The 20400-nt window shown below is 39.4% G+C and overlaps 1 protein-coding gene across 1 annotated transcript in view; it reads right to left on the bottom strand.

Moving 5' to 3' along the window:
* The window catches only part of LOC108506150 (potassium voltage-gated channel subfamily KQT member 1-like), a 474960-nt gene extending 459358 nt beyond the window's left edge, over positions 1–15602 (bottom strand). Inside the window, exon 1 of the mRNA XM_017832838.1 lies at positions 15220–15602. Coding sequence (XP_017688327.1) covers positions 15220–15602 — 383 coding nt within the window. The remainder of the gene's footprint in view (positions 1–15219) is intronic.
* Positions 15603–20400: the final 4798 nt, after the last annotated feature.

Below are 20400 nucleotides of genomic sequence, written 5' to 3' on the forward strand. Positions count from 1 at the left end.
ACACCTATTTGCACTTTAAAAAGTTCTCTACCAATTATTTACTGTTACAGTATAATTACTGTGTAGTTACTGAAGAATTAGTCAAGGTACTCATACTTTATTGATACATCGATTTCTTCATTAATGGCAAATATCCAGGGCTGAAATGTCTTTAGAAAAAATAAGGCTGAACGAGGAAAGAGATCCAGGTAATACAACTTAGTCAAGTTCTTTTAGCACGGGGTAGATCTCAGCCCTGTTCTCAAGATTTACTAGTTACAATGCTCATCACCCAATCCTGCTGCTTTGTTCATGTCAACATACACAAGTTGTCAAGCATATTATTCACGAGGTTTACTTCCATTCCAAATGTTTATCTGTTTGAAAATGGTGGTATGTTATAGGGGGCACAGATATCTATCACAAAAAAACCTAACTTTGCCTCAATGAGCTGCTACACTGACCAAAGATAAGCCAGCCAGCAGAGGGGGCAGAAGTCCAACATTACTAGAGAGTGATACTTTAAAAAATGAAAAACAGAGCAAAGTTTTCAGGACAGACACTGAAACACAAGCCAGTCTTTGTCAAACGAAAAAGAGCAAGTTGGTAAGGAGCTTACAGAATAAGGGTGTTGCCAGCATCCAACACCAGAATAGTCTAGGCATGGGAATATGCAAAACTTTAGCTTTTCCTTAACACAGTAGGACTGTTTTCCATGTAAAGTAAATGAAGATATAAAAGTAAGGTAAAGCAGGGTCATAAGAGTCTCTTTTTCTTTATACATTTAATGAGATCAGTACATTAGTACACAGAAGCCCTTGCAGGCACTGAGTACCCCACTCTGTTGGATGCTGTGCTCCATCAGCTCTTTATCCAAACATCTTTTACTTCCAATTAGCAATCCCGGTGATGGGTAAATGGAGAATGACACAAAATGGTGAACAGACTTATCCACACATCAGGGCAGTGCTAAAAGCACACAGAACTTGGCTCTCTTTCAGTTCAGACCACGCTTCAGTCAATAGTCAAACAACACAGAAACCTGTCTGGTCCCTGAAATCAGCATATCAAACAACTCAAGCAAAAATGGACCAAGACTTCTTGAAACTAGTCAGTCTGTTGCTTCTCATCTTTTTTTATGAAATTTTTGTTCTATTCCTGCCATTACTGCAGATCTTATTTCTAGGCAAAATGCATGTACAAAGGTATGGTAACTCCCTCTGAGTACAGCCCTTTCATTTCTTCCAGATCCCTGCCATTTCAGTTACCTCCTTTCAAAATACCTTTGTCTTCTTTTACTGCCCTCACTAGTAATAAATAAAAATCCAAGGGTTATTCCCATTCTAATTATTGTCTATCAAGATACTGAGAATGACAGTGCACTTTACACCTTTTCCACTCTAAGATAAGCAAAGAGAAGAACTGGATATCCCTACATACCCTGAAGATACTATCACTACATCTTCAATGACATTTCCTATTAGGCCTCAGGAAAAGTAACAAAATTTGTAAACATAAAAAAAAAAAAAAAAAAAAAAAGAGAGGTTTACAAAAAATTTGAGAAAAAAATGTCGCAAAGTGCCAAGATGTAGGTGCATAAGGATGTGTAAGGGAGGACAACTGGTGCCACTTTTTTGCTAAGGGACCCAGAACCATGAAAATGCTGCTAATATAGCCTGCAGGTCTTGTAACTTCTTGCTAATTGTTGCTTCTCTCCAATTTTTATGTATTAAGACACTCTCTCCTTTTCCATTTCCAAAACACACATTAAAACCATTCAAAAGACCTTTTAAATTCACTTATTTTACAGCACTATATCTTCTGGCCAGTGAGTGTCACTCCTTCCCAACAAATAACAAAGGCAGATCACATGAACAGAGTAAGTTGCAGTGGGGACAAAGTCAATCACAGATTAATCACAGATTAATCAAAAACAGCAACAACAACAGAAGAACCAAACCAAATCAAACCAAACCACATAATAAACAAACAAATAAACAATGTAAAAAGACTCCCCACGAGAACATAAAGAAAACAAGCTCAGTTCAAAGGCAGTTCACCTAGTCAACCAGTAAACCATGAACTGATAGTGAAGATGTTGTCCCAGTAATCTGTAATCACAGAAAAGCTCTGGCATAAAAACTGTAGGTTTAGAAAAGAAGACTGCAATAATTTGTATGGAAATAGAGACATATGCTGCAGATACTGTTTTGTTGCACAGCTCAGCAAAGAACTGCAGTGGCAGCATTCCTGCATGTAGTCTGTCAGCAGAGGAAAATGTGTTTTATTAAAGAAAAAAGCTCTCTTTTTGAGTCCATCTTGGCTGAAAGATACAGCCATTAAGTGCCTTCAGTTGTAAATCCTAAAACAATCTCGGTGATTTTTCACTTTTATGTGATGAGAACACCATATTCCTTTTCCAGCTAGGCAAATTCTGTGGAGAGAAAAATTGTGTTAATAGACACTAAAACTGCTAATAATTACTCAGACAAGGCCCTGTGGGCTCTGATCTCATTCTGTCCCAGTCCCCTAGTATTTGATCTAGCTAGAATAAAGCGAGTGCATGAATGCTGCCATGTCTTGGAGCAACATGTGCCCGGGCAGCAGTTCAGCAAACCTGCAGTTCAATAGCTGTGCAATCTGGTTGGATGTTGAACAAGATTTCCTGCATTTTATTCTTTCCATGAATAACATGAAAAAAAATATTTGTTTAGCTGGCATATACAGCATTACCCATTACACAGAAGATCCAAAATACAGAAACACTTTTTTTTTTCTACTGCATGTAACTGCAGTAAAAAGCTGTCTCTTCAATGCTACAAACAGACAAACCAACACCCTCAGTTCTACTGCGCAGGCATGCACTTAAACATGATAATTTTCTGTTGGCTTCCTCTAAAAGAACTTTACCATCCTTTTTGAGTCCTAGAAGACAGTGCAAGAAGTGCTTTCAACCAAGGCCTTCCCAATACCAAGGGCTCTTTTTTTGATAACAGCTCCCCCAAATGCTGGAAACCTCCCCCACTAGAGATGCTTTACATTTGAAACATACCTAGTCTTCCTTTTGTCCATGGAACCCCAAACAGAAGACCTAGACCTGCACTAATAATCTTGCTGTGCAGTCTGGGGGCTGTTGCAGTCTGTGATCTCCATGAGGACAGAAGTGAGAGAGAATGGCAAGAATCTAATTACTACTCCTCACAACTAACATGAAAGCAGGTCTTCCCATCTCCCACATGAAGTATTGAGAAACTGAACTTGAAATAGATAAGGGATAGTTTCTGGTATTATCAGCCAGAGTCAGACAGAAATGAGATGGCAAAAGTAACAGCGGCATTTTAAGGTAGATACAAAAAAATACACAAATCCCCAAATGGTACTGTTTCAAGCAGTTATCTTATGGTATATGATCCCTTAACACAGGTTGCAGTTCATGGGTGGACACAACCTCAGTGTGAAGAAGCTGGGACCGCTCTCCCCTCTCTCACTGGATATTTGTGTCCTGAAGGGGGAGGCAGAACAGGGCCACAGCTGAGACCCTTGAGGTGCCATTCAGGACCCCTGGTTCACACAGCAGCCCCATAGACAGGTTTTAGCCACTGCTGGCAATGCCCCTTGTGTGCACTTAGAGCAGTTTATACTCTCCGTGCTCAGCACAGGCCGTTGGAAAGAAGCCACGGGGTTGAGCTGGGTGAGTAAGTGGTATCTGTGTTATGACAAAAGTGCTGGAGACAAGTAGCGGAAACAAAGGTTAAGTCCTCCCTGTATCCCAAGTAAATCCATTGCCATAGAAACAAACAACCCTTTAGCACCTGTCTCCCTACTGGAGTGGAAGATCGTTTCTTTCTCCCTCTGATATCTTTAAATCACACTGCCTTCATATCTTTTTCAAGGCTACAGACTCTGTCACTGAGCCACCCACCAGAATGCAGGTTGGTTTTGACAAGTCTAACCTCAAAGATAAACAGCTTAATTAATTGCCAACTGATCTGCAGAATCCAACAAGCTATGGCTCTCTTGCCTCTCAGGCAATCAGAAAACCTCCTTGTGGATTGCTCCTAACAGCCTCTGGAATGCTAAACATAGCTCTAACCAATGACCTTTTTAAACATACCGAGGAAAAAACCTTGGGTGAGGGCCAAATTCCCTGTAAAGAGCAGAACAATAGCTCAGTACATGGCACAACATGCAAACCTTTAGACTCACCACTAAATCACAGAATATGCTGAGTTGGAAGGGACCCACAAGGATCAATAGCACTCAGTTTGTCTCAAGGTCTCACTTCAGTTTTGGTTTGAGAAACAAGTTGTCCCTCCTAAATGCAACAGCCAAGTCTACCAGTGTTAACTTGTCAACAAGTGACAAACAGATCCTGGGTCTCCCTAAATATTTCTGATCAGATTTCTGGGATACCTACAGGTAGGACAAGCGGATGGGGGTGTGTTTAGTATTGTTGGCTTGGGGTGAAAGTATTTAAAGCTCGTCCTTGTCATGTGGCAATTTCCCCTTCCCCACCAGCTGCCAGTCTGGCTTTCCCGTTTTCCCCATTATCCACACTCTCTCCTGCAAAGGGCAGTTCTCTGTGCTGCAAGGGCGTGAAAACAGGTTGTGATTGTTTACTTGCTCACAAGTAGTTATTTACACCAACAGAGAACAGTTTCTCCTGTTGGCAGCTGTTCAGTTCCTAAAGGGAAGAAGCTGATAAGGCAGACATAAATAATTACCAACTAGTAGAGTTAGTCTACTCTTTCTTATCCTAAAAAAACAGAGGTGTTACTTTCCAGTATTTTGTCCTCTTCGAGTCTGTGATTCTTAAGGATGTTAAGCCACAGTTTGAGCCGTTACTTCAGCAAATACTGTTTTTCTTTTCTACCATATAGCTGCTAAAAATAGAGAAGTATTTCCTCTCAAAACACCTGAATTTCTTTTCCTTCATTTTTTTTTTACTTTGCTGAAGACAGAAACTTATTACCAAACACCTATTTGCAGACTCTTCCTCATGCTCTATTTAAAAAAAAAAAAATTACTTATCAGAGGTAAGAGGATTATCTGAGAATCTCCCATTTGGTTTCAGATTCTCATGTAACACAGTTATCACTTACTGAACATGAAGTGTCAGGCTTTCCCGAGAAACATCTTGCTAATGTAAACTAAATTTTAATATTACTTGATTTCTCCTAAGTTCCTCAAGCCTCATGTAAACACAAAAATACAACTGCTTTTTCATCAGTGTTTTTAGACCATCATCCTTAAGGCTGTTTCATGTGTTAACAACCTCGGGCGGGCAGTTCTTTTGCACTGGACTGTTGATCAACCGGGGTTAGAGGTTACAAATTAGTGTTTCTCTGTGTCCTGGTCTTCCTAAACTTTGCTTCCTTTTGGAGAGTAGCTAGTGCAACAGCAAACATGTTTCTGTTGTTATGGTAGCCAGGGACAAATTATGTTTAAGAGATTTAAGGACCACAAGCACTCTTCACTGAAGCCTACACTGGGAACTAGTAGGTTAACTATCAACACAGAGAGCAAAATGATGTCAAGTACTTTATCAGGGGTGAACCTTTTCAAGGTCATGCTATAACAATCTCATTTTCCATGGAAGACAAACCTAATGAAAGTTCTTAAAGGCGAACTTCATAATTCATAATTCCTCTTTTTAAGTTTATTTGGCGGGGGTTTTTTTTAAGTTTTGCAGCAAATAATGTCATTTCTAGCAAAGACTGTGCATGTAGGTTTTTGTGTTTGTCTTCTGCAGATAAGTGTACTTCAAGTGTTGATATATGAGATTCTTGTGGGAATTACCTCTTGGACAACTAAAAAAAGATGGGTGAGGAGGGGGCAAACTTAAATTCACAGGCAGAGAGATACTCTGTGGTAATCAAGCACAAAATAGTAGCTTTGTGGCTGCCTGGGCTTACCAAACTTCATTGACTCTGCTCACTTGTGTTTAGAGAAAAAAAAAAGAAAAATATGAGTTCTAAAATGAGAGAAAAATCAACCAAAATTATCAAAAAGCTATTAAAACCTATGCTCTGTAGTATTCAGATGCCTTGATCATGGGTTGCTGGTGATTTTAACACAACCAGACACATCTTTTAGCTGCTATTCCTTCCTTGAAACTGAGCGACTGTGACTCACTTCACCATATGAAAGTTCTTCAGCCAGATAATTGCAAATGGCTTGTAGGAAACCCTATCTTTCAAATTTCTTAGGATAAAACAAATTATCTATCTGCTGTCTGCTCCAGAAGATTTGAGCAACCTGGTCTAGTGGAAGGTGTCCCTGCCCATGGCAGGGGGTTGGAACGAGATGATCTTTAAGGTCCCTTCCAACCCAAACCATTCTACGGTGCTATGATGTGAAGCCAAAATACTCTGGTCTACTAATACACTAGGACAGAAAAAAATCCCATTGCTTCAGCTGGACTTAAATTACAAGAGAAAAAGATTGAATTGAAGCCAATATGTCCAAGTAAATCTATGCAACTACACCCATTGCAGCTTCAACTTTTTTCTTGATGATAGACTACAGAGTTGTCCAGAGGAGACCAATAGCTGTAAGTCAGCCTGTTGTTAGGGAGAATAAATGAATTCAGCCAACAGAAAGTTCTTTGAGAGGCTCCAGCTTTTTATGTTAACTGGTCATTTTGTGGCAGGAAAATTAAGGAGAGCATTTCCATTTTTCCTACTATAAAAGTGCAAGATATTCTCATTCCTGAGTGCAGGAAGCACTACACTTTCTTCTAAATGGGACTGTACTGTCTTATGTTGAATAGCCATGTCCTTCTAGAAAACATTCCTGCTAGTCCAAGTAAAACCTCATTCCAAGTCCTTACATATTTTTGTTATCCAAAGGAGATTCTGACTAAGTCATAAAGAGAAGGTTGTCCATGTGCCTTTGTGGGCAAGTTTTGATGTCCCTCAGTTTTCTCATAAATCTATTTCCAGGCTCCTGGGGCTTGATGTTTTGTTGAAAAGTCTTGTGCTTATACATATGTGATCATACACAAATTAGAGTTGGTTGGAAATTTTGGTAAAGGAGCAATTTTTCTGCTGAAAATACAAATATGTTAAAATTAGAAAGTAGACTGGGAATGTGTTGGTTTCAGCAGAACTGGAGAAGGAGACCAGACAGGTTTTACTGGAAACTTGCCTAGCTTTGGACTCTACTAACAGGGAGCCTGCCTGGCAAAGAGTTTGGGCATATCCAACTTACTTTTTTTGCCTCAGAATAAAATATTTTCAGAGATTTGAAGCCCTCAACCAAAGGAAAATCCCACCTTTCACAGAGATATACCGAGGGTGTCTGGTTTTGGTTTTTTCTTCAGCTCATTCTAGGTCGCATCCAGAAATGCCCAGTAGCCCCATTGCTTGCAACGTGGAGTTACCCAGCTGGCTCCTAGCAGAAGTAACCAGCCAGTATTTCTACAACACTAGAGAATTTAAAATTTAATTTACAAATACATTCACCTGTGTATATATAAATTGTCACAAACTGGTTTGAATCAACAGTTAATCCCAATGCTGTTCAAATCACAGCATGAGCCACACATCACACAAAAAGGTCTCCTGCTTCAAACCACCTTTCTGAATCAACTGACCAAAGTTATGTTACTTGTAAAACATCCACAGTCCCTATTAGTAATGGCAACTTCATATTTTCAAAACGTTTAACAGCCTAACTTATTTGCTGTTCCTTAAAGAGCACTGAGATTTGGATTTTGATTTTTCAATCAGTTTAGCTGGCAGTAGTCCAGAACTGACAAATTGCATTCGTGCATCCATTACCTCAGGAGCACTGATCTTACAGAAACCTTTTAGTCAGTGCCCTGCCTTTCCTAGGATTTAAGCTCCCTGATTCCCCTGAGTGCCTCTACCTTCCACTAACATTTGTCCTTCTGTGTTTCTCTTGTTTGCTCTTACGTCCCATGTCTTGTTACCAGAATGCCTGGATGTCCTCTCCCTCCCTGGTCACAGGAATAGAACTTCCATTTTGATTCTGTATCTAAGACTTTCTAGAAGACATATAATCGCTTCTTTAAACAGTGACAGAAGCATTTCATCATCATGACATCAGTGTTCATGATTCTGATACATTTATCACCAACCTTGACTGGAAGACAAAAGAGTCAGCAGGTTTAGGCATGTGATCTGTGACACATCTCCACAGGGACAGGAAGTTACTACCACCATTTACAAAGCAACGCCGACCTCTTTGTAGTAGTCATATTAATTAATGTTTCTTAGGCTCAGTATCAAAAAAGGGAAAGAACAAATGCATATAATGATGCTCTGCAAATATATTCACTAAGTTAATGCCAGCTCAATTATCATGAAGACACCTGAAACACTTTTCTTCTTGAATTTGGTACCATGTGGAGTCCACAAGTTAATGAGCAATTGTAATGTTAACACCATGGAATATCTTATTTTGTTGGTTTCTGCAAGAACAGAGTTTTCTCCCACAAAAGCATAACCAAATTCCATCAATAGCACCATATCAATGTCAGACTATAGTATTTGTTTTCACTACAGAAACAAATGATTTCACTATAGAAACAGCATTAGCCTGTGGGGACAGACATTAATGCATATTCATTGCTCAGATTATTACCAAACTGAGCTTTTAGAATAAGATGGATTGAATTTCTTACAAAAATTATGGAAAAAGTCATCAATAACTTCAAAAACTGGAAATAAACCTTACGTATGCTGTGGCTTTGTGCCCTGTGGTTAGGTTACTTTGTGCCCAATGCAAAGTACACTCAGATCAAAGTTCTTCCTTAGGAACTTTTCTAACATCTCTCTCCTGAAAAGACTCTTTAGTGCCAAACAATCTAATTAAGCTCAAAGTGAAGTGTTTTCATCTTTGGGGTTAATAATTTATCTCTCCTCTATATAAATGTCTATTTTAACCAAACGTGATGAAATGTGGTATCTCTGACTTGTCTCATCCTCTGTCAATATTAGCTGAAACTTGCCAACTGGCTCAAAAGTTTTTGGTAAGGCCCTTTCAGACAGACATGTTTAGACAGTGTGGTTGAAGAAACCTCATTTCCTTAGGAAGAGAGGTTAAGAATTAATAACTGTCCCCATGTATTTTTAGAACAGCCAAATCCTGAAACTTTAGAGAATCCTAAAGACAATTCTCTTTAATATTAGTGCACCTCCATTAGCAACTTAAGCCATTCTACCATATCATCCAGTTAAACATGCAACTCCAAGCAGTAAGAACAGTCCACTTTACTAAAATAAACAGTTCTTGAGTTTATTCCCTTTAATACTGCTCATCTTTTGGTGCCTGAAGTTTATCATCATAGATGAGGCATCTGCTTAGGACCTCTCAGTAGCTTTTTCACAGATGAAAAGCAGCTCCTGTAGTTCTAAACTGAAAACCTTGTCAGTTCAATTTCTGCATAAAATGCCCAAATAAGTAACTGTTATGCTGGCAAGGAGCACCCTGAGCCCAAAAATAATAATAAGAAGAAGAATTAAAGCCCCTATCTTATGAAAGCACACCATGTTCAGAACTAAGCTGTGACATCAAGGTCAGAGCCAGAATCTCAAAAGCAGCCATATGCTTATAATTACTCTGAACTTTAGTTGTTGCTTGTGTTGGTCGTATTACAATCACATCATTGGAAAAAGCAAAATATCTGCCTGCATTCTAGAGATAATTGTGGAAAGGGCAGAAATGGGAATTTGACAGTCCCTTTTGAGATAAACAGTTATAAATAATGGGTTATAGGCTCCATTTACAGATAAAAACAGGAGCTGGAGAACACTATGCTGACTTACTTGCTATATATATTTAGTTCACTAAATGAGAGCTGCCACACTTAAAGAATCAAAATATATGCAGGCAAGTGCCCCACAGTCATTAAAAGGAAGGACCAGATCCTTACACTTCTTGCCTTTTAATGTTCTTTACATCAGCAGCAGTTGCATGCCAAACAAAAATGGAATATCAGCCAGAATGGTGGCTCTTAAGTCCTTCAATTGCATTTACAGAACAAGACTACAGCATTTCTTACATGAAGTTGGAGGAGGTAAAAAAACCTGAGAGAGCAAAGTTTGAAGAGAAACAATAATATGAAAAAAAACTTGTTATTTCTAATTTGTCCAAATAATCTGAATTCTCTTTTTTTTTTTTTTTTTTGCATTACTCATGGTGACACAGGCGCTGGTACACAGAAACTTTTATAAAGGAAAAAACCCTTAGCTGGCCAGCCCCCATTTTATAAACATATTTTTGATCTTTTGTACTTTCCTCCCAAAGTTTTAAGTCAGTGACATTACTGATGTTCTTCACATTTTTGTAAGGATTGTGCACTCTGAATTATTCAACACTAATTCCTTAGTTGAGTTCTTTTCAAACACAGTGCCAGGAACATGTACATGTGTGTGCATGTTCTCTTTGAAGAAGCCATGGGAGTCAGTCTGAAGGAGGAAAAGGGTAACAAAATAAGCTTAGAGCATGTTTTCATATAAAACAGAGGCAATACCACAGTCCTCTGGTGGCAAAAAAAAAAATAATAAAAAAGAGACAGAAGTTTTTGCAGTCTTAGCCAACTGGTTAGAACTTCCTCTCATTCCATTCCAGCCTTGGTCAACTGGTTAGTACTGGTTGCAGCACCATCAGACCACTTGCTGACATGCCACAACTCCTTAAGATATCAAAAGCTACTCACTTTCTTGCTGAGCTCCATTTCTCCCCTTACAGCGAGGTGTGACTAAGCTTAGGAGGGCTACAGTGAGGGCCAGAAGCAGCACATGTTCTGCAGAAGAAATGTGTGTCCAGAAGAAAAGGTGAGAGAGGGAACCTGGCTCTTTTAATATTGGTAAACTATTATGTCAGCTCTTGTCAAACCATACTCTAGGGAAGACATACTCCCTGTCTTTGCCACACAATCGACAGAGAGACAGGCAGCACCCCCTAGGAATGATTCAGAGCAATAGCCATTACTCCCTCTGAGTCACCATCTGGAGGAGTTGTTTCCCCGTAAATCATGAGGCAGCCTGGAGGGCAGACTTTGTTGCTAGGCAAATTCTGGATTTAGGAAATGTTTCTCAGTCAAACCAGGTGGTCTGCAGCACTTGCCAGATGATTTGCAATGTTACTTTGCAATTACTAGGTACGATTTTATATGAAATTCAACAGGTGATTACGACCCACTAGGAGCACTAAAAGAACAATAGTAGACAGTTCTTCAAGGTGCTGAACGTGTATTACTAACCTGACAGAAGACCATCCACTTTTTCCCATATTGGCCTGTGTTCCTGCTGGTGTAGTAAGTTGAACTGGCTCTCCAAGTATAACCAAGGACAACCAGAGGTGGCAGGAGCAAGCTGAATGGTGAAGGTGGATGAGGGGAGCAGAACTAGAGGTGGCTTGTTAGCAACGAGCTGCTAGATCAGCTCACCTCATCCCATAGGAAATCATGGGATATAAAGGCTTGTCTAACTTTTAAATGAGTGCAAGGTCTAACACTCATTTAAGAGGTGGCCAAACCAGCATGAAGTAACCTGGAACAGCTGCAAGTTCTCCCTTAAACTTCCACAGTGTTATACAGCAAGAAAATGGCAGGCCTGAGAATGCAATCTAAGGGTCCCTCCCATGGGCCTCCCTCTTGACTTCGACTTGCCTCCCTTTTCAACCAGCCTGTGGTTTCTCTAGGGCCTGCCAGGAACCCTTCCAGCTGTGCTAACTCTAGCAGTGATGCTGACATCCATTTGCTAGGAACTGGACTGAGACCAACAGCTCCTTTTGTATCTCCCCACAGTCATTACCACTTCTTCACTATTGACTTGGACAAGATTCAAACCAGTTGCCTATGGGTGAAAGGTTCCTTGTCCCATCATGAATTCCACGCTCCCTCTTTTCCCTAGCTTCCAGCTGTCATCTCCTGCCCCTTCTTCCCCCCAGTGGCTCTCTGAGGTTCTTGACCATTTTCAGCTGTCCCACAGTTCCAACTCTTTCAGCCTATATCCAGCCTTCTGATCTCCAAAACCTGCTAGTCCTTTTTCCTTCATCCTTCCTGCTTAAATCAGATCCTCTTTGTCCTTGAGCTAGACTGCTCTTGTATTGCTTTTCCTCCAGCTTCAGCATCACTGGCATCAGTCTCAGCTTCTATAATAAACCAGTCTAGACTTCTCTATCTCGGTCCCAGGTTCTTCTCTGTCCATGTTTCACCACATGGAGGAGCTGGACTCTCTCGCCCACCCTTTGTCTATGGCCAAAGTGACCCACAAAGACTTGGAACTGTGGTCGAAATGTTGCACTGCCATTCTAGCACTTCGAGGACCTACAGTTGTTTCTGGTTTTGGTTTATGATCACTGCTGCCTGGTGTCTAAATAAGGGGCAAGAGTCTTCTTATCATGAAAACTGTCTGACTTCACCCCTCACCACTCAGTTCACATGTATTTAGCCAAATAAACACAATATTCTAGCCTACAATGGAGCCATTCCAGCAGTAATTAAATGTATAAGTGTTTCAGAAACAAATTCATCACACAAATAAGACTCCATTTGCAACCAAATTATTTAAATGTGTATATTTGCCAAGAACCTTCATTATTGTATGTATTGTATTTTTCATTTAAGAGATAAAATTTGACATTTGGATGTGATTTTTAAGCAAGTACATAGCTGAGTTTAGAAATCAAATCCGAGCCAGGCACATGCTTCTTTTTCTGGACCAGAAAAAAGGGCCATATGGCAAATAGCTGAACTTTAATACATGTGATCTCCAATACCTGAAGGCTCTTACATAGCCACGAGGACTGGTTGGTTATGATCAATGTATTGTCATTGCATGTGACAGCTGCTTCTCAAGCCCTCACTTCTTGCTAACTTCTCATTGAGATCCTCTGCTCTGTTCTGGGGTATTGTAGGACTGAAGTAGTCCAATGAAGCTGAAAAGTACCTGAGTAAGAAGGTTTTCAGGATTGGGAGGGGGAATTCTCAAGCAAACCCATTCACCCCTGCAAACATTTTGTTTTGCAACCATAATTTCACCTTAGAATAACTGCACTAAAACAACACAAATTCTAGGTTTAATTACTCAGTGGTAATTCTCTTTTCTAGCATGTGCTGTAACATTCCTTAAGAACCATGAGTTTATTCCCTTAAAAGAAACTTCAAGTATCAGACACATTGCAAATGTTACAGGAGATGAGATTATCTTGGTAATTTCAAAATGAGAGAAGGTCACCTCCTGGAGCACTTGCTTCACCAGGTTTTGGAAAGTTATCCTCTTTCTAGCAGAACTGGCTCCAGATCAGACTAGACTCCAGTGCCTCTTGGACAGAAGGTTCCCACAAGTTTGTACATAAGTTATGAGGTCTTTGTGGCATATGAAGGCCACAGCAACAGTGAAGGGACAGTGCACATCCAGCTCCTCCAGACTACACAAATACCAGCTTGAAAGTTTGGATTTGTTACGAAAATAATCATAATCATCAGATCAACTGTATATAAGTTACCCCAAACGCACATGTATAACATGGGAAACCTTTTAAAAATTAGCCACAGGTTGTTCTCATTATAAATTTTATTGTATTTTAGACTAGTAATTTATTTCTTTAACTATGTTTCACTTTAATAATATTTAATGTTGTAAAGCATGTTCTTTCCAAAACAGAAACTTGTTATATATATGAGCACACCATGTAGTTATTGGGATAATTATTAGGACAAATATCTTTCAGACAAAATTCTTGCCAAAAACTATGGCTCAAATGTTTCCTTTCAAGTACCTAAAAAAAAAACAAAACCAAAGCCCAAACTTTTAAAAGCAATCAAATTACATATTCTTTCATTTAAGTTAGTAATTCTTGCTTAAAAAAAAACCCCAATATTTTCTCCAATTTTCTAGTGTGGAGAGGGTGTATAGAATGTTATATTTTGGGTTTTTTTAATGCCCATTGCAGAATATAAACTGCATATTAAAGGTCAACCTTTAAGTCAGAGATAAAAGCAACATAGATGGTGAAACAAATGCATTTTAGCAAGATTAGTAAATCCTAATCTCAAATAGGCTTAAATCATGACTATTTGCATATTAAAATCTACACAAATTACATCTGTTTAATCCTTAAGAATTATTATATACTTTAAGCATAGTCCTTAAAAGAGGCCCTATCCTTTTACTTGGTGAAATTTAATGAATCAAAAACTCCTTTTAAAAAAAAATCCCTGTATGATGTTGAGGGGGTGAAAGGAAGCAAGTATTAATAAGACTATCTATTTTATGCCAAATAAAGCATTAGGATTCATCCTTGTAATTACCATATATTTCTTTGGGCACTTCCTGACTGCAGTAACTGATGTTTTTTCCAAAATTAAGTCAGGCCATAGAAAAGTTCATCTGAGACAAACAGAATAATTTCAACACTCTGCATCTCTTTAGGACATATGCTAATTTTATAATAAAAGCAAGGCCTTTTGGCTCAGTTTGCATTCACTCCAGCCAGTAAAACTTCCTCTGGCCTCAGTGAGAGCACAATTGGACCCTTCCTACAGCTAAGATGAAAAATTATCATTCTATTAAGCAGCATTCAAAACAGTAATTGAGGTCTTGCTAAACTTGACAGATACCATAAGCAACTCAAAGAAAACAGTAACAGCTGTTACTGTTAAATTAATATGTTAACCACTGTTTTACAAGGGTAAATGGGAGTCTTAATTTTCTCCTTGCTTTTACTACACACACGGTATAATTAAAAACATTTTGCTAAATTTGTACTTATTACATGTTCTTTACTATAACTCAGTTCAAACTAGTAATGTTATGGTTACATGTTTGTCTAACAAATTACTTGTTTTGCTATTTTAGCAGGAGCAAAACAAACTCAGGAAAGCACGATGCACCTGATCACAGCTGAACCTTCCCCATCTCATGATAAAAATTGCAGTGTCTGAAGCGACAACAATGTAAAGCAGCTAAATCAGCAACAGATACTGCCATGAGCTTACAGGACTTAACCCTCAGAAATACCAAATATACAGTCTACATATCTGAAAACAAATACCATTTGAAGACCAAAAAGCCCTCTTCTGGAAATGTTAATGGATACAGTGGTCGATCCTTCAAGAAACCGGCTTTTCCATCACTTTCAGTGGGATTACTCACGCCACAGGTTTTCAGCCCAGGACCTCAAGTACTCTGATTTCTGGCTGATTAAGTGGCCCATTTCAGATTTTTCTCACACCAAAGATCATGTGAAAACGCAGGTACTTACACAGCAAAATGATAGATAAAACACTTCCATCCACTGGGCCTCTCCAGGAAGTTGTAGACGTCTCCCTGAGTGCTGGTTTTAGTTAAGTAGCGGCCACGGAAACACTCCACGGTGCGGGCCCTGCCGGCCTCGCCTTCCACCAAGGCTGCAGCCTTTGTGCCTTCCTCGGGGTTCTGGGGAATCCTGGATCCGTTATTCATGGAGGTTTCTGGATCCAGCGCCACAGAAGAATACTGCATGCTGCTTAAGTTCCCCCTGGCTTCCAGCAATGCTGCAGATTTCCTATTTCCGTTCACGTTGCTCAGCTGAAAAGTGGAGCCTTGTTCCTCTCCACAGCGGTTATCCATGGGGTACCCAACAGTTTCTCCACTATCACAGGACATCCTGTAACAATGCACAGGTATTACTAACTCTGATCAATATTTAAAATCATGAAGAAGGTATTGCATGTCCTCCCTGTCCAGTGTGTTCTCCAGCAGCCGATGACTTTGTGCTGTTATCACAGAGCTTCGCTGTGACACAAGTGTGAGCTGTCAGCCTGTCACCTGCTGTCACTCACAGCCTCTGAAATTAAATCAGAAAAATGTATCAGACAATGACACGTGCTAGACACCAGATGTAACAAGAGTGTCTGGGAAAGGAAAGCGTCGAGAATTCTGGAGGAAGGAAGAAAGAAAATTAAGATTCAATGTTACATTAAGAAAGAACATTAAAACTATTTAAATAATGCAACACTCGCAGAGCAGCAGAGCTGTCTTGAGACCTGATCCTATGAGACCATTTTAAGATGAGTAGTTCTTAAAGTGTCCTGATTAGAGATGGAACTGTGAAAATTTCCTGGAATTCATAAACTTGCTGTTGCCCCAAACACACCCAATTGAGGTTTGAACTTCAACACCTACACTTCAAGAGGTCTTAAGTCTTTAAGACTTGAATAAATTATTTCAGTCACCTAATGGGATCTGATCTTGCAGTCCATGGTACTCTGGAACATTTTTTCTCAAGTGTAAAAAGGATGATGTCATTAATGATAACTGATATCAGTAGGTTATTATTGCTAGAAAGAAAAAGACCAAGGACTCCTGAACCGATTCTCAATTTTCCTCAAGCCATTTCGTGTTTGCAGCTACTCTTAAACAAGTACTTAGAAAAAACAGAATACACAATAAGGTTTTTCTAAATCAACACGTTTCATATGGCAGACTTAAATTGCTGCTAATACTCAGCAAAGTATTTAAATTTAATTTAGTATTTTAATTAATTAATAACTTTGTGAGATTGAGAGCAGCTGTCTTTTGTACTGTCTTATTTCTTACATACCACCATGAAAAGCTTCCTCATTTGAAATACCTAGCTAAAATGAAAATATGAAAACGTTATGAAAAGCTGAGAATATTAAAAGTATCATGAGAGGTGACTTTAACTTCAATGCATTGCTAATGTTAATGTCAAAATTACGTCTGTAATGTCACATTATAATGTACTGTGTTATCTGCAGTATAAATCCCACATATTAAGGTGTTGCAGCGGACTGCTCCTCCGTCAGAAGACAATCACATCCACATTTTAAGTTACTTTAGCTTCAGCAAAATAGGGTATTTTAGAGAGAGAGAATTTCAGCCTTCACCCCCTCTTTTTAAACAAAGCTTATTTTTGGTTGTTGCTTAAAGATCGTCATGTGTATTGCATGAACTATCATCTCAACAGAGCCCTCCAAGTTACTCCACAAAATATTTACATCTATGCATTCTAACATGATTTGTTACACTGTGCTCATTTCTTTACACTGGTCATGGAAAGGCAAATATCAGTTCACATTTCTACAACAGTCCTACAGCAGATAGAGAAATACATCCTTTCCCTCATCAGTTTTCTTAAACAAAAGATGGAGGAACCAAACATTAAAATTAAAACACAAAACCCTTCATCCAAGTCAACCTACAACAGGTACATAAGAAGTACCAATGAGAAGTACATTCATCACTTTAGGATGCTGAGGCTGCCCAGACAAGTGCTTGTAGCAAAGGCTGGCTACCCAGCAGTGGCAAACAAAGCTACCTGATACACCTTTGCTGGCTCATCCAAACAAGGGATCCCACAGACACACAGCACAGAAACCAGCTGTCAAATAGCACCTACTTTCTCCTGTTGCGTGTCCTATTCCTTCTCTTGGCTGCTGCCTCAGCTCCATACAGCAGATTCCCTGGATAGGTGCAGGGAGAGGAGTTGCCTGGCCCTGCCCCCAGCTTATCAAGTCCCACCCTAAGGAAGGCAGGGTCCCTCCCTTTTGGCTGCCTTATATGGCTGCCCTTGCAAAAGGCAGAGAAGGAACCAGGGAACTGCTTGGACGACTTCAGAGAGAAGCTACTTCTGCCTCTTCCTGTTGTCAAACCCAGCAATCATAAGCAGCAGCTTAATTTTGCTGAGGATCGCGGTCCTTTCTCTCCCAGGCCTTTTCTTATCTGCGTACACTTAATTGCAATGGGTTAAAAGCAGCATTTCCTTTATTGCACATCTTTAAACCCTGAATGAGGTGTTACTTGTAGCTGCAGCAGACTTTTACATTGAGTAAGTCTAAACAGGCAGCTTCAGTTGTTTGGGTTTTTTTCCATCAAAGTTTTGGCAAAGCCAAAAGCAGCACTTCATTGTTACATTAAGTAATGGAAAATCAGAGTTCTCAAATGTTGTTCCCTTTCTGAACTACAGCTCATCTTTTGTATTAATTTGGGAGGAAGAGAATCCCAAACATAACCATTCCAGCATCAAACTCCTCATTTTATTGTTGAACTTTCTATTCAGGAATGAGAAAGTGAATACTGCTATTTGTCTCTTTTCCTCCTTTTGTAACAGAAAGCAGACTATTGTCTTCAATGCCAGCATAAGCTGCTTCCCACTTTTCCAGAGCCACATGGCCAAGAATGGAACAAAGGTAACCATTTCACCTTATGGTATCATCAGTGGGGGAATGTTGCCATTGCACAGTCTTTGACTTTTGTCATAATTGTTCATGGGGCTCTTTCTTTGGAAAGATTATTCCACAAAGTTACTTTCTTGGTTTCCCAGTTATATTTCCATACCACTGGAAACAAAACAACCAAAAACAAAACAAAACAAAACCTCTTAGTTCCTTTCTTCTTTTTTTTTTTTTTTTTTTAAATACACAGTCTGATTTTACTTCTCTAAAAATCAACCCCTCCAGAACATTTTCCTTGTACTGCAGGTGAGCAGACATCAAGAACTGAAAGCTGACTGGAGCCATACAAATCGTCCTCCAGGCTTTTGCTCATGCTTCTTCCTTTAAATTCTTTCAGTATCAATTACTACATTTCTACTCTCTGCTCTATTAACTTTTCCTGAATATAATTATTCAAGCTCTACAAAAGTAGCTTTAAAAAATCCAACCTACAAAACAAAACAAAATACCCCAATGAAACACTAATTATCTTGGATATTTTAAAGTTAAAAATAAGTTTCCTCTGAGGAAAAAGTAGTACCCAACTTTACTGCAAATGTAGAAACTCAACATAATAGCAGCAGGTCTGAAACCATGGCAGAATTAGAAACTAGAGCACCTGTCTCCTATTTCTTGATCGAGGAAAAGATGATTTTGTTAAAATTTTATTAGACTAAGCTGTAGAAGACATGAACTCACTCCTTCACATATCCCTCAAATGTACCAGCACATCACATCTTTGGGTCAAAAATCTCAAAAGGCAGTTAGTCACCTAACTAATTTATTACTTATGTGAAATGCATGATTTCAGGAATGTCTAAATGTTGACGTTTTCATTGGTAACATTATATTATATATAACACCCTGCAACTGCATATATACAAATGTGTGGCTTTTATGGCTGGGCTTACTTTGTGTGTTTAATTTTCATGGGTCTGGTGGCGCCCACGTGCTCAGAGAGCCCATCTCGCTCACCCTGACAGCACTGCATTTAGCACTAGGCACAGCAAACTTGGTAATTTATAACCAAAAGGCCGGGACGGGGAGGCACAGGGAAATGTCTGGCTTTGAGATGCATATTTGGATCCCTTCTTGATGAGAAGACACTTCTCGGGAAAGTAACTTAAACACAGCACCACTGACATCATCCATCGCTGTACTCTCTGGGGGTCGTATTTTAGAAAAAAAGTGTGAATGAGTCATGCTAGAAACATAAAGGGATAACATGGAACCCAAATCCTAGAAAATATTTTGAAGGGTAAATAATAGATGAGACTTGCAAAACATTCCCGCGCTCCTCTGTTCCTTTCGAATTCCATTCTCAGGACGTAAGCTTTCTGCATACTGCGCTCTGGAGCATCTGCTTTGGGTTTGTGAACTACACTTCCAGGACTGGATACCTAGAAGTTGGACACAGCTGGGTTCACTGCTGAGTAGCTGTAGAATGTTTTCCCAGCAGTGATCATGTAAGAGCACGTGTTCAGCTTGTTGTGCCCAGGCTGCCTTTAAGGGGCAAAATGCCAACCTTTGCTTTCTGCTTTAGCTTCCCAGCCTGGTGGGCGAATGGTCTTACAAGTAAACCAAAGCTTACTCTGCATAACTAAGGATCTTGAAATGAGGTATAGGCTTGAGCTTCAAGGTCACATTACAGTACTCCCTGTACTTTTCATTTTTGAACTGTAGGTTGAAAAGTGGGGCAATATGTGTCTTGCAAATATGTCAGGCAGTTGTCTTTAGAGCACTTTTCTTTGGTTAGTCCTGGTAAAAGAGGGGAACTCATGATTTCAAAATGGTTCTTCAGATTAGGTTGCTTGTGAAACTGGGCCAGCATCTGGAGTAATACTTGTGAGCTCCTGTCCTTACTTTCATTTACTCTCAAATCAGTGATTTACATCACTAAAGAGCTATGGGCTAGTGTGTCCTTCCACAAGGTGGGTGTATCTGTGGGATGTTGAATGGGAAACATCTCTGATACAAAAAAATGTGTGTGTGAAGAAGGTATAAAGACACCATGGAAAGGCATTGTAAGGAAAAGAGGACACTGCTCCCAAGCATTGGCTGTGTATAATTCTTAAATGTTTTGTGTGATTCACTATTGCTAAGTTTGCTAACATTTATCAATATTAAAAACTATAATGGAAATTCTGAAAACTTGTTCTTTAAATTGCTGCTCCGTGATGCTCCTTCAAGGCTATATGTGAAATCAGCACTTAGTTGGAGAGGTTGAT

Source organism: Lepidothrix coronata, unplaced genomic scaffold (genome assembly GCF_001604755.1).
Source record: "Lepidothrix coronata isolate B3197 unplaced genomic scaffold, Lepidothrix_coronata-1.0 Scaffold208, whole genome shotgun sequence".
NCBI lineage: Eukaryota > Metazoa > Chordata > Aves > Passeriformes > Pipridae > Lepidothrix > Lepidothrix coronata.